This window comes from Bos mutus, chromosome 1, assembly GCF_027580195.1.
Source record: "Bos mutus isolate GX-2022 chromosome 1, NWIPB_WYAK_1.1, whole genome shotgun sequence".
Taxonomy (NCBI): domain Eukaryota; kingdom Metazoa; phylum Chordata; class Mammalia; order Artiodactyla; family Bovidae; genus Bos; species Bos mutus.
Window position 1 is genome coordinate 146206679 of NC_091617.1, and position 14464 is coordinate 146221142.

The 14464-nt window shown below is 38.4% G+C and overlaps 1 protein-coding gene across 1 annotated transcript in view; it reads left to right on the forward strand.

Annotated features, from left to right (window-relative positions):
- Window positions 1–14464, forward strand: part of TBC1D5 (TBC1 domain family member 5) — a 595923-nt gene that overhangs the window by 233487 nt on the left and 347972 nt on the right. Inside the window, exon 4 of the mRNA XM_070377101.1 lies at window positions 2073–2204. Within this exon, the coding sequence (XP_070233202.1) occupies window positions 2108–2204 (97 nt within the window). The 5' untranslated portion in view covers window positions 2073–2107. The remainder of the gene's footprint in view (window positions 1–2072; window positions 2205–14464) is intronic.

The window sequence follows — 14464 nt, forward strand, 5'->3', positions numbered from 1 at the left end:
GACAAAGCCACAGTTATCAAGACAGTATGGTACTGGCACAAAGACAGAAATATAGATCAATGGAACAAAATAGAAAGCCCAGAGATAAATCCACGCACATATGGACACCTTATCTTTGACAAAGGAGGCAAGAATATACAGTGGATTAAAGACAATCTCTTTAACAAGTGGTGCTGGGAAATCTGGTCAACCACTTGTAAAAGAATGAAACTAGAACACTTTCTAATACCATATACAAAAATAAACTCAAAATGGATTAAAGATCTCAACGTAAGACCAGAAACTATAAAACTCCTAGAGGAGAACATAGGCAAAACACTTTCTGACATACATCACAGCAGGATCCTCTATGACCCACCTCCCAGAATATTGGAAATAAAATCAAAAAATAAACAAATGGGACCTAATTAACCTTAAAAGCTTCTGCACATCAAAGGAAACTATTAGCAAGGTGAAAAGACAGCCTTCAGAATGGGAGAAAATAATAGCAAATGAAGCAACTGACAAACAACTAATCTCAAAAATATACAAGCAACTCCTACAGCTCAACTCTAGAAAATAAATGATCCAATCAAAAAATGGGCCAAAGATCTAAATAGACATTTCTCCAAAGAAGACATACAGATGGCTAACAAACACATGAAAAGATGCTCAACATCACTCATTATCAGAGAAATGCAAATCAAAACCACTATGAGATACCATTTCACATCAGTCAGAATGGCTGCGATCCAAAAGTCTACAAATAATAAATGCTGGAGAAGGTGTGGAGAAAAGGGAACCCTCTTACACTGTTGGTGGGAATGCAAACTAGTACAGCCACTATGGAGAACAGTGTGGAGATTCCTTAAAAACTGAAAATAGAACTGCCTTATGATCCAGCAATCCCACTGCTGGGCATACACACTGAGGAAACCAGAAGGGAAAGAGACACGTGTACCCCAATGTTCATCGCAGCACTGTTTATAATAGCCAGGACATGGAAGCAACCTAGATGTCCATCAGCAGATGAATGGATAAGAAAGCTGTGGTACATATACACAATGGAGTATTACTCAGCCATTAAAAAGAATACATTTGAATCAGTTCTAATGAGGTGGATGAAACTGGAGCCTATTATACAGAGTGAAGTAAGCCAGAAGGACAAACACCAATACAGTATACTAACGCATATATATGGAATTTAGAAAGATGGTAACGATAACCCTGTATGCGAGACAGCAAAAGAGACACTGATGTATAGAACAGTCTTATGGACTCTGTAGGAGAGGGAGAGGGTGGGAAGATTTGGGAGAATGGCATTGAAAAAAAAAAAAAAATACATGCTTTGGTTCAGTAATTATGCTTATAAGAATTTATCCTGAAGGGGAATAATCATGGATACAGTACAGAGATATTAATGAAAGACATTCATTGTGAGGCTGTTTATAGTGTTGGGCAGTTGAAAGCATCCTGATTGTTTACTAATAAAGAATTGTTACAGCTATATAATAGATTACTAGGGATCCACTAGAAGTGATAATGTAGACTTTTTAATGGGAAGGAAGATACGCCAATTTATGTAATCAGTATACTTAACACGGTGGATCACATTAAAACTACGGGTTTTAAATGCTCAGAACAAAGAAAGAATACATATAATAAATTGAAATGTTAACTGGTGTTTTCAGCTAATACAATTACAAATAATTTTAGTTAGCTCTATTTTCTATATTTTGAAAGTTCCTATGGTAAATGTGTATTATTTTGCCAGCAAGATGAAGGGTATTATAAATGTGACAATGGTTTAAGTTACAATTCAGCTTTTTGTGCAGGAGTATACTGCAGACATATGTAATAGAATGTTGAGGTAAAGATTACCAGTGAAGTTCAGATTTGGAAAATAATTTTTAAAAAGAAAATTTAGTGCTACTTTTTCACTTCTTTCCTACTAGTGTGTATTAAAAGTCCCTGGATCCTGTAGAAAGCTTGTTAATGTTTGTAATGCTCACTTAATCGTTTCAGTTTTGCATTTATTCCTAGTCAAGGCAGGAAAAAGAGTATCATTTTTCTCCGTATTTTTCATCTTCCAGGTGGGCACTTTTGGTGACATTGTCCAGTTCTCACAATGTATCATTCCTTGTCTGAAACTAGACATCCTCTGCAGCCAGAAGAACAAGAGGTGGGCACTGACCCTTTGTCGAGCTACCCAGACCAGCCTGGAGGTGAGTTTCCTGCGCGGATAACTGCTGAGCTGCTGGGAAAGTTGGCAGCGGGTCTCCAGCTAGCCCCGCCCTAGACGTCTTCCTCTAGATGAGGCTGCACAGAAGAACTTTTAAGACCATTTTGCTGGATAGATATGGAGCGCTGTGACACTGAGCGCCAACTTTTAATTGTAGACACATTAGCCTTAGCCCATGTTTAATGCACTGTCATTCTTAAAAAAAAAAAAGAAATCCGTAAACTTAAACGCTTCATTACTTCAGCATAAGAATTTTGAAATACAAAATGGTCTGTGTGAAACATCTTCTAAAGATGTCTAAACTTTTGGTGTTCATTTTTGTGGGGATTTTTCTTCTTTCTTTCAGCAAGTTGAGATTATTATAGGGTAAAAGACTTGCCTGATTCTTCTCTTTTTTTTTAATAATTGAAATTTGTGTTTTTCTTTTAAATATCTATGTATGGAAATTGTTAAGAGATCGACTCTGTTAGGGCCTACCCTAGAAAAATGTGTTAAATGTGTATGTATTGGAGCTTTATAGTATTTTCTCAATATTAATAACATAGTATCTTAGAAGGAAAGAGTAAGTTTGTGACAATTCTTGAAGCTTTATCCTTATTTCAACTAAATATTTGCTGAAGTCGATTCATGATTCAAGTAACTACTTGTACATTTTCACTCATACATATACCAGGATTGTAAGATCTATTTTAAGAAATTATACTTAGTCAAAGTCATTCACATATGTTTTCTATACTTCAGATAGTTTTTTTTCCTATATTGATGTAAAGGTCTGCATTAAGTAATGTTTTGGGAATTAAAAAAAGTTGATTTCCTAAACGTAACTATTTCTTTAGCACACAAGCTCTTGGGTTTATGGAGTGTGTAGATGTTGTTTTGTCCATCTTTAATACATTCCACATCATCCAAATGCCCTTGTTTTTAATGAAAATAGTGTACAGCTTGTTTTCATGATTTTATTTTTATATTTGCTTCTATTTAAACTGCTATTTAAGGTTTTGATAGTATGAAAAAAATGTTACTGTTTAGTTTCAGCATTTAAAGAATTTTAGTGGTGAGAACGATACAGTCATCCCTAGTGATGCTTTTTTTCTTAAATGTCATACCTTTAAGAAGTACTCTTAATTAAATAAGTCAGATCATTCTGCAGTCACTTCCATAAGTGCATATTTTAAAAGTGAATACATTTTTGTGTTATCAATATATAAAATATTTTCACCAAAATGTTCTGATTTATTTGCTTATTTTTGAATAAACATTTTTTTTAAGTGTGTATTTTTCTCTGGACTAGGTCATTAAATATTGAGGTTCATTTTTTAAAAACTGGTTAAGAAAACATTTTAAATTAATTTTATACTTTATTGTTTGCAGGAATAAGGTGTTACCTTTACTGAAAAGGCTTTTCATTTATATCCTAGCCAACATTTCTATGACATACAAAGTTATTAGGACTGAATTGATGTTTAAAAGTGCCATTAATTCATTTACCCCAAATGTTCATTAACAATGTAAATGTATGCTGATGTTCTATGAGACAAGGAAGTGACTAATGACTCTTCCAACTAACAACACTTAAAATGAATAGAAACTTTAGATAGCTAATCTTGAAGTAATCAAGACCCTCATTCAGCCTGGCATCTCTGTATGCTCTAAAACAGCTGTCAACTGTTAAAAATATACACAAAACACACATAAGCGCACGCACACGCAGAAGAAAGATATGTAAATATCTAGTTCTTCAGAGCCAGAAAGGTTACTAACGGTAGTGGGTTTTGTGCATTGTATATGTAAATATTGTATATAAAGCATCTATTTCATCTTAGGTTTTCTTTTTGCAGAAAACTGTGCTGCATTTTAATGGGGTTGTCATATTTACTTGAAAAATCATCACCTTTTTAGTATGTTGGTTTATTTTAATATATGTCTTTCATGGGGTTCTCCACGTATTTGAAGCCATTTATACTTTTCCCACAAGGGAATTTGTGGCAACTAGATGACTCATTTTGTAAGTAGTCAAACACTGGACTTAAGCAGTGTTTTCTCTGTGTAGAAACCATGTTTTTTGTTGACTTGAAAAAATTCCTTTTGCATATTCCAGAAGTAAACAAATAAGTCTTTAATTTCTGAAACCTGAATTTTTATATTTACAGAAATATACTACATTTCCGAGTTAAATGGTTCTGCATATTCTGGAAAGGATTAGCAAAAATAGCCACATAACAGATAAGACAGAGAGAAAGTTACATATCATTGGTTTACTTTCATGGATGTTTGAGGGAAGTGAGTGAGGGCAGAAAAAAAAGTATTTGCATATATACATGCAAAATCTTAGGGCACATTTTCTGTGTTAATTAAAGTTTTAAATGCTTGAATTTCTCTTTCAAATTGAAAACACCACAGAAAGTATGACATTTTCTCTGTTGAATTTGGTTATGTACCAAAATTATCATCTTAAATTTCAAGATCTTTGATCAAAGGGTATTACTAATTGACAAGTTACCTATAATTCAGTTTAAACCATAAAAAAACCTTATTTTTTCAGCTATTCATGATTATTCAGTCCTAGCATGTAACTTTTAATGATTTAATTAAATGAAAAAGTAATCATTTTAAACTAAAAACAATATGAAGACTTAGGGAGACTTAACCTATTATCAATAAAGAAATAACATTATCAGAATCACTCGTTTTTCTCCAAGCTTATAAGAGATTGGAACGTTAACTCACGATGAGAAAACGTTTTCCTCTATTAGGTCTCTGTGAAGAATTGCAGTTTGTTACATACAGCCAGAGTTTTTAGCTCTAATTTTATATGCCTTCTTACTTAACAGCTTTTGCAGTATTCAGATAATTACTTAATGTAATACCTTTTTATGTAATACCTGTTTCAAAGCTTTCTTTTTGGCTCTTGTGTAAAATACTTAGTAACCTACTTAAAAAATATCTAAGACATTCAGAACACCCTGCCTGCTTCATTTTTGCCTTTTTACAATTTTTTTGTCTCAAGTCTTCCTTTTTTTGGTTTATTATATCATAGAATTACATGGCTGGAAATGGGTGCCTGGCTTTATTGATGAATAAATTGGTGGTAATAAAATCAGCTTAATGTAGTTGATGCAAGAAAACGATGCGGTCCTGTTACCATCTTTAGTGTGGCTTTCCACGTTGTAGAGGTGTCACTGAACTCAGGTTTGGGTGCTTGCCACTTGAAACGTCCACAGCCGTGTGACGTGGGCTGCCCGTCCAGGGCCCAGGGAGAAGGTGGGCTAGTGTCCCGGAACCAACCCCGAAGGTTCTGCTCGGTGTGGCAGTGTTTAAAGGGACAGCAGGGCGGTTGGGCCAGAGTCGTCACCATCCTCCTTGTGGGCAGGCTGTTGCCACTGCCTCATCTTCTTCTTCACTCAGTTTCTCTTATAAGACTGGTGAAGGGGAGGCTGGGAGAGAGATCTGGCGATCTCTTAACTCCTTCTTCATTTCTTCTTTATCTGTAAAGTACCAACACGTCAGGCAAATATTATGTATTCAAAATATTTGAAACGTGTGCACGGGCCAGAGGTTAGGTAAAACACAGCTTTGTTAAAGTGACAAGAGTGGCCCGTTGCAGAGAGCTACTTCCTACAGTAAACCACCTGTGAGCGTGCTGCGTACACGTCACCCCTCTCAGACATCGTTCCATTTCTATGGGATTATGAACAAAGATCCTTTTTCTGTAGCTTCTTCATGCTGATACACAGGGTGCCGTATTCTTAACGTGGAAGATGCTGACAATCTGTAGCGTCTTTTTGTTGATAGTTTCCGTTGCCTGGCTGTGTATATGGGCAGAGTAAGCCACAATTCCTTTGATGCCCACAAAGATATGCATACAGTTTATAGTGTTAATCCTCTTCTCTTTAAGTCCAGGTCTTATAAGTGTGCTAGTCACGGGTTCAGGATTGCTCAGGACAGAGCAGCCTGTGTCTTGACTACAGGTGCAGCACCCTGTGGTTACGTCTCCCCTCTAATAGCAGTTACAGTACCTGTGAAGCCACTCAGGAGTGTTCATCAGACCCTGAAAAGATCCTGTGCCTCTGTCATCCTAATTGTTAACTACTTGAGCCTACGCTTTTGTGACTCAGGGAGGCCTGGGACATTTCAGTTATTCTACAAACAAGAGGCAGTGGGTGAGGGGGGAACCTTGTACTTGGGACGGGACTGGCAGGGTTCTGCTTGGTTTCAGATGCAGTCTAGAGCTGAGATGGATTTGTACAGAGGGGCAGGGTATTCTTATTCTCACTATAATAGCAGGAAGGTTGGAGAAACCGTGTTTCGGTGCAGTCCATTCATCTGTTTGATGGCAGAGAGTGCAATAAAGTATCACTGATATTTTAATATCTTTCTTGATATCTTAGGGTGAGGTAATTTGCTGATAGTGAGTGATAAGATGAAGCATTTGAAGATTTGGGGAGAGTAAAAAAGGTTAGATTGAGTTGGTAAAGAATATATAACCTTGGGGACCAAGGTGAATTTAAACATCATAATTTATAGGTGATACAAACTTGTAAATGTGTGTGATTGCATCCAGCAGAATTCAGTGCCTAGGACTTAGACACAATGAAAAGCAGATGGTTGCTTTGTCATGGGAGTATAAGAGGTAGACAGTACCCAAGGAAGTTTATGGTGGAAGAATTCATGGATGGGTTTGAGAATAGAAAGTTATGGAAAGAGGGCAGAGTTATGAGAGGGCAGAGTAGAAAGTTTCGGGAGGGACCGAGTTAGGAGAGGTGCAGCAGAGGATCGCAGGGCGGTTGGGAGTCACAGATGCGGTGGGACAGCGTGACGGGCAGTGGTGACTGGTGATTCAGGGGAGCAGTGTTCAACGGCAGCCAGCTCACCAGCTCCGCACCTTCATTAGTTCTCTGTGGTAATTTAGGTCTCATTGATTTGGACAGGTTTTGGCTTGAAGTCTTTTTATTATTATTATTTCAAAGACTTTTTTAAAGAGCAGTTATAGCTTCACAGCAACAGTCAGAGAAAGGTACAGATTTCCCACATGCCCTCTGTTCCCATATGTGCACAGCCCCTCTCTTACCTGTGTCTCCCACCAGAGTGGTGTGCTTGTGATAGCTGACGAGCCTCCATTGCCCCATGCTCTGTAGTTTACATTAGGATCCACTCTTGGTAACTTAACTTACATCCTATAAGTTTGGACAAGTGTGTAAAGATGTGTGTCTGTCCAAGCAATGTCACACAAGAGTATCTTTGCAAAATTCTCTGCTTCTACCTGTTCATCTTCCCCATCCTTTGGTCCTCAACCTGTGGCAACCACTGATCTTTTTACTGTCTGTGTAGTTTTGTAAAAAGTATCATCTTAATGAAAAATTCTTTATGGATGTTGAGGAAAACATCAGTTTAGATAGATGAAGAACTGTTAGTAAGACTGTTAAATCAACAAAGCCACCATTTTCCTTAATGAAGATAAAGATTTCTAAATAAATGGGAGAGTGACTTGGAAGTTCCTAAATGACCGTACCAAGGATTTTAAAAAACTGAATGGTTTTTAAACATCTCCTTAATGATGGCTTTTGTGAAGCGGTGTGACACTAGGTAGAGGTGACCTCAGAGGGCAGTGACCATACCGTGCCCTGTCCTTCTAAATTACACCGTCCAGAAGAAGGCGGGGAACAGGAGACTTCAGTGTGAAAGGCTGCGAGTTAGAGACTTGAAAGCCTTCCCACAGAGATACCAGATCAAATATGAGACGGCCGAGGAATACAAAGAGAGGAAAACAGAATGGGGATTGATGGGTCAGAATTTTCCTTGAGCAGAAATTGGATAGAAGGAGCGGTATTTGACAATAGTCAAAGTAGGGGAAGGTAAAGGAGGGGCCAAGATTATGGAAGCTGCAGATGAGAGAGCTCCCCACGGGCCCAGCGTGCTCAGTGCCTCAGGACCGCCTGGTTACAGACTCTTCAGGGGGAGACAGTCTGTGATGGGAAAAGGATTGATGACCTGTAATTAGTGGGCAGGTATTTTCAAGATACTGCTCACTGACTGACCTGAGTGGGTAGAAGTGAACTCAAAATCTGATCCAGAATTAACATGAAGATGTGGTGCTTGAATATCAGTGGTAAACATTTACATGGCCACAAAAGTTCAACTTGCTCTTTAATGTTAGATTTAGATGATTTTATGTAGATTTTATGTGTTCATGCTCTCATAGTGAATTGAGATTTAGCAAGTTAGACATTTTAATGGTAACAGTGAAACTCACTATTAGTAAAATGAACTCTTGAAATAAAAAAAACTTTTTAATATTTATTTATGTTCGGCTCTGCTGAGCCTTTGTTGCTGTACGGGCTCTTCTCGTCGTGAAGGACGGGGCTGCTCTCTAGTTTTGGTGTTCGGGCTTTTCCTGGCGGCAGCTTCTCTTGTTGTAGAACACGGGGTCTGGGTGCGTGGGCTTCAGTGGTTGTGGTTCCCGGGCCCTAGCGCACAGGCTCAGTAGCTGCGGCTCACAGGCTTAGCAGGGATTGAACCTGTGTCTTCTGCATTGGCAGGAGGATTCTTTACCACTGAGCCACCAGACAAGCCCCATGTACTCTTGAAATTAAAAAAAAAAAAATTGGTATAAATTTTGAGCTCTTTTTATTGATTTGTCTATTCCTTATTAATTGAATTCAGTGTAGCAATTCCCTGTATTAAGAGGGAGTTGCTTTTTCAGTTCCTTTAGCATTGGGATTTTGTGAAGAGTCATTTTAGTTGTACTGGAACTTTTTTTCATTTTTGTTGTCTTAAGAGTTTAAGTTTTTCCAGTGGTCATGCATGGTTTTCCAGTAGTCATGTATGGATGTGAGAGATGGACTATAAAGAAATCTGAGCACCAAAGAATTAACACTTTTGAACTGTGCTGTTGGAGAAGACTCTTGAGAGTCCCTTGGACTGCAAGGAGATCCAGCCAGTCCATCCTAAAGGAAAGCAGTCCTGAATATTCATTGGAAGGACTTATGTTGAAGCTAGAGCTCCAATACTTTGGCCACCTGATAGAAAGAACTGACTCATTGGAAAAGGCCCTGATGCTGGGAAAGATTGAAGGTGGAAGAAGAAGGGGAAAACAGAGGATGAGATGGTTGGATGGCATCACTGATTTGATGGACATGAGTTTGAGCAAGCTCTGGGAGTTGGTGAAGGACAGGGAGGCCTCGTGTGCTGCAGTCCATGGGGTTACAGAGAGTCGGACATGACTGAGCGACTGAACTGAAGAGCAAAGGAGACCTCACTGCTTGCTCTGGTGGCAGAAAGAAACAGTAGCCCTGCCCACTGCCGCTGTGGGCAGAGGTATCTGCTGAGGAATATCCATACTTTGAGAGACTTCTGTGATGCTCAGTCAGCCTTTATAACATTCCTTGGTCCCCAAAGGTGAGAAGCTGTGTAATGGGTGGTTTTGTTTGGCTGGATCAGGCACAACGAGAGTGACAGAGGTGATTTTGTGCGACAGTATATCTTAGACCTTAGAAAAACATAAACCAAAAAGACGCACTCAGGTGAAGTGACCTGCGAGTGCATTTCGTATCAAAGAATTATGCTAGTTGCTTTCTGCTAGTTCATCAGTGGAACCAGAAAAACAGGAAAATAGAACATGACTGATTTTGACCAAGCTTAGAACACTAGTAACAATTTGAATCTTTAATTAGACTTGTGAATACATCTGTTTTGTTGAACTTAGATTTTCAATTAGAGTGGTGACATAATGGTTAAGAAGTTTCACTTATACTCAATAAATGAGTAGAGATCAGAGAGACACATATTTTATCATACATAGTATGAGCTGCAGGCCACAAAACCTGATATTTATTTATCCATTCATTCAAAAAATTGATTGATCATCTAGTATCTGGGCATAGGCTATTAAACAAATAGTCCAGGTGCTCTCTTTGAATGAAATTGACATTTTAGCATGAGAGAGACAGTAAAAAAAAAGAAAGAAAAAGGTGGAAAAGTAGAAAAATAAGAAAAAGTATCAGAATGATAAGTGCTAGGCAGCAGTTAGAGTGGTAGTGTAATGAACGCTGGGTGCATACTGCAGGTATTCAGAGCAGCGCCCTCTGAGAAGGTGACTGGTCAGTTACATGTGAATGACAGACAGCAAGGAGCCAGGCATGCGGAGATGGCGACAGAGGGGCCACGTGGGCACAGAGAGGCAGAAAGAAAGAAGCAACAGAAAAGGAAACAGTTCATAGAGAGGAGGTTCTTACGGTGGGGATGCTCTTGTCCTACTCAGGTTGTCTGAAGATGTCTGGGGCACGGGGGTGACGTGCAGGAGGGTCCAGCAGGGGCCCACCTCGGGGGCTTCTGTTAGCCAGTGTGGATAGCGTTCTGAAGACTACAGTTTATGTAGCATCTCTGTTGTTCTCTCTGTTGTACTCTTAAATCTCTTTTCAAGAATGAGGGCCATAGCTTTTTTTATGATGTATCATATGACTTGACACTAAGCATTTATTAAGTAATGCCTGATTTACACAGTTGTATTTTTAAATTTATTTTCATATTGTAGTCCTCTATGCTGATCTTTATTCCCTCACTCTCAATATTTTAACTCTGTAATAGTGAAGTAATTTCTGCTTAACCTGATATAAAAGAATGTCATAGAATTAACCATTTATCTAAAGCTCAGTTACTACTATGTGATCTGTTTTATGGCATGCTACTAATATTAAAATAGTAACAATAAAGGCTGTCTTGATAAGACCTTTTCTGCTTGACCCATTGTGTACGCCATGTGTAGGAGACTTCGGTGGGTGGTGCAAATAATCTTTATTTTCTCTTTGCTGAAGTAATGGAAAATTTGTTCCTCTAGGACATATTAGAACAATGTATTTAATGCTCTTCAATTTAATTTGCTAGTATCACAATTAATACAATTAAGGTCACTTGAAATGAAACTATTAACAAATTGGCTAATTTACTTTAACAACGTCAATGTGTTCTCACAATTACATTTGCTTTAATTAGTGCACAAGCTATTATTTAATAGCATACTTCACACAGAAAAATGTAATAATGCATTCTTGGCTCCTTATAGCAGAAAGGAAGAAACTTTTAATGGGCTGAGTGATTTTGTGGAATTGCTGCTGGATAAAAAGGGATGGAAGAGAAAGCACAGAGCCAGAAAGCAAAGCCTGTAAGATGTAAATAAAACAAATACCTTTTGGCACTTACCAATGCATGTCCTGTTTATCATTGTGTAAATAGTATCAGAAACTTTTAATTACCATTTAAAAATAAGAGAACATGGGTCCTTGAAAGTTTTGTATTCAGTTTTATCCGGGTTTTGCTTAGTACTGAAGTACTGTTTGACTTCTTGAATATCATAAGTAGTTAAGTTAATTAATAGTTAAATTATTATCATTATTGCAAGTAAATTAATAATTAAAATAATCATGCTAATGGAAAGGAACAGAATGGTGTGGCATATAAAAAAGGTAGGAAGCAAAAATGTGTTTAAATTCTCAGTTTGACTTTTATTTTCTGTTTTGACATGGATATTTTTAATGAAGAGTTCACTTTTCTGTCTGGCCTACTCTGAATGTTGAGATCAGAAGACTCGGAGGAATAAACGGTTGTTTCTGTTTCTATATATGCAGAGTAAGCAGAGGAGATGAATGGTCAACCAAGCCATATTTAATAATATTTGCTCTTCTCCATAAACCTGAGAACAAGATTGACTGTCATGTAATCAGTGGTGATTTTATGTGCAAGGGAGATAAAAACAGTCCAGATAATTCAATACTGTAATTTAAAAAATTAGTTTGACAGTCTTTTTGCCTAATTTGATTGATGAATGTTTCTATTGTTTTTATCTTCTTTCCTTTCCTTCTTTGCTTAATGACAGAAATTCCTAAAGTTGCAAATAAGAAAAGAAAATAGGCAGAAGAGTAATGAGGTAGTAAATATTTAAATATAAAATGCAAGAGGCTTGGGGAGTCTAGACTTTGAAAAATTAAATATATCTCTCATTTCTAGGAAAGAGGTTCATAGGAGTATATTTAGTTTTTCAGTGCTCAAGACTCTTTATACAGTCCATTGACTCTCATTTTATGCCCTAAATTCTGAATTCAGTCTACCAGGGTGTTCACAGATCAGATGGGTCAAAATAGAGTAATTTACTAGAAGAACAGTCTATTTAGCAATAGTAGCAAATTAGTGTAGGTGACTCTTTAAATGGCATTTTGAGTTTCAAGGGTAGACTGCTGCTTTTAGTTAGTTGCTGTGTGTACTGCACACCTGGCTTCCCTGGCTCAGTTGGTGAAGAATACACCTGGAATGCACAAGACTTCAGTTTGATTCCTTGGTTGGCAAGATCTGCTGGAGAAGGGAGAGGCTACCCACTCCAGTGTTGTTAGGCTTCCCTTGTGGTTCAACTGGTAAAGAGTCTGTCTGCCATGCTGGAGACCTGGGTTTGATCCCTGGGTTGGGAAGATCTCCTAGAGAAGAGAAAGGCTACCCACTCCAGTATTCTGGCCTGGAGAATTCCATGGACTGTATAGTCCATGGGGTCACAAAGAGTTGGACATGACTGAGCGACTTTCACTCACTACACAGTAAGCAGTTCTCGTTTGATTCTTATTATACATGGTCTCTAAATTCCATCTTGACTTTTAATAATTGTTTTAAATTATTATTATTATTATTATTTTTTTGGCTGTGTGGCTTGCGGGATCTTAGTTCCCTGACCAGGGATTGAACCCAGATCATGGCAGTGAAAGTGCTGTGTCCTAACCACTAACTGGACTGCGAGAGAATCCCCCCAAAACTTTTTGAAAGAAAATAATATGCCTTTAAAGTGTTCATTCATTGTCAGGTCTGAGGATTAATTTGTTGCATGCCAAGATTCTAGCATTTCAGAAGCACCTTGTGAGTAGCCTGTGGGGCCCCCCCCCCTTTTTTTTTAATGAAGTGATATTTAAAGAAAGTTCTTAAAGAGGCTAAAAGAACTTTGCAGCCTGGTTTTCTACATTTGTTTAATCACTTTCCAGTGTGAGACTACACAGGATTTCTCTGCTCAAGTCCGCGACCCACCCAGAACAGACAAGACAACATTGAAGGAGAACAAAGTTAGAAGAAGACTGACCGTGTCTGACTTCAGAATAGGGAGCTCAGAAAGACCCGTACAAGCAGAGCTAAGTGACTGATACTGACGAAGAAGCAAAGCCAATTAAAACAAATCTAGGCGTCGATTTTATACCTTTCAGAAACAGTTAACTCAAAGTGGATCATCAACCTAAATGTGAAACCATAAAACGCCTGGGAAATGACGCAGGTGAAAGTCGTCATGATCTTGCATTTTGTGATGACGTTTTAGTTTCAAAACCAAAAGCATGATCAATGAAAGAAAAAATTGATAAGTTGGGTTTCATTAGAATTAAAACCTTTTTTTTCTCTTTGAAAGACATTAAAGGGATTGAAAGGCAAGCCAGAGACTGGCAGAAAATTGTTTACAAAAATTATCTAATAAAAGACTGGTATCTAAAACAGAAAAAGAAATTTAATTACCCAGAAATAAGAAAACAAAAACCCAGTAGTTAAAAAATGGACAGAATATCTGAGCAGACATTTTGTGAAACAAAATATACCGATAAGCAGAGGAAAAGATGCTCCACGTCATAGGCCCCCAGAGAATCGCAGATTAGAGTGAGACAGCAGTGCACGTCTACCAGGATGACGGAGGTCCAAGACGCTGGTGCCCGGTGCCAGGGAGGGGGCGCAGCAGCAGGGTCACTGCTCAGTGCTGGTGGGCACACAGAGCGGCGCTGCCACTTTAGAGGATGGTGTGACCTCTGCTTACAAAACTGGACTTACTCTCAGTGTGAGATCCAGCAGTTGCTCTCCTTGATATTCACCCAAATGAATTGTCTAAACATAAACCATCACACAGTGCTTCTAGCAGCTTGAGTGGTGATTGCCAAAACTGGAAGCAACCAAGATGACCTTCAGTTGGTGAATGGACGAACAAAGTGGTATGTGTGTACAATGTCATTATTACTAAGCCGTGAAACTGAAGGGGCCATTAGGGTGTAGCAGGACAAGCAGAAACCTGAGAGACATGTCACTAAGTGAAAGAAGCCAGTCTGAAAAGGTTACATACTCTGGGTTCAACTCTCGGACCTTCTGGTAAAGGCGAGGCCATGAAGTCAGTGAAAGGATCAGAGATTGGGAGGGCTTAGGGAGGAGGGAGGGATGAATAGGCAGAGCACAGAGGCTCTTTAG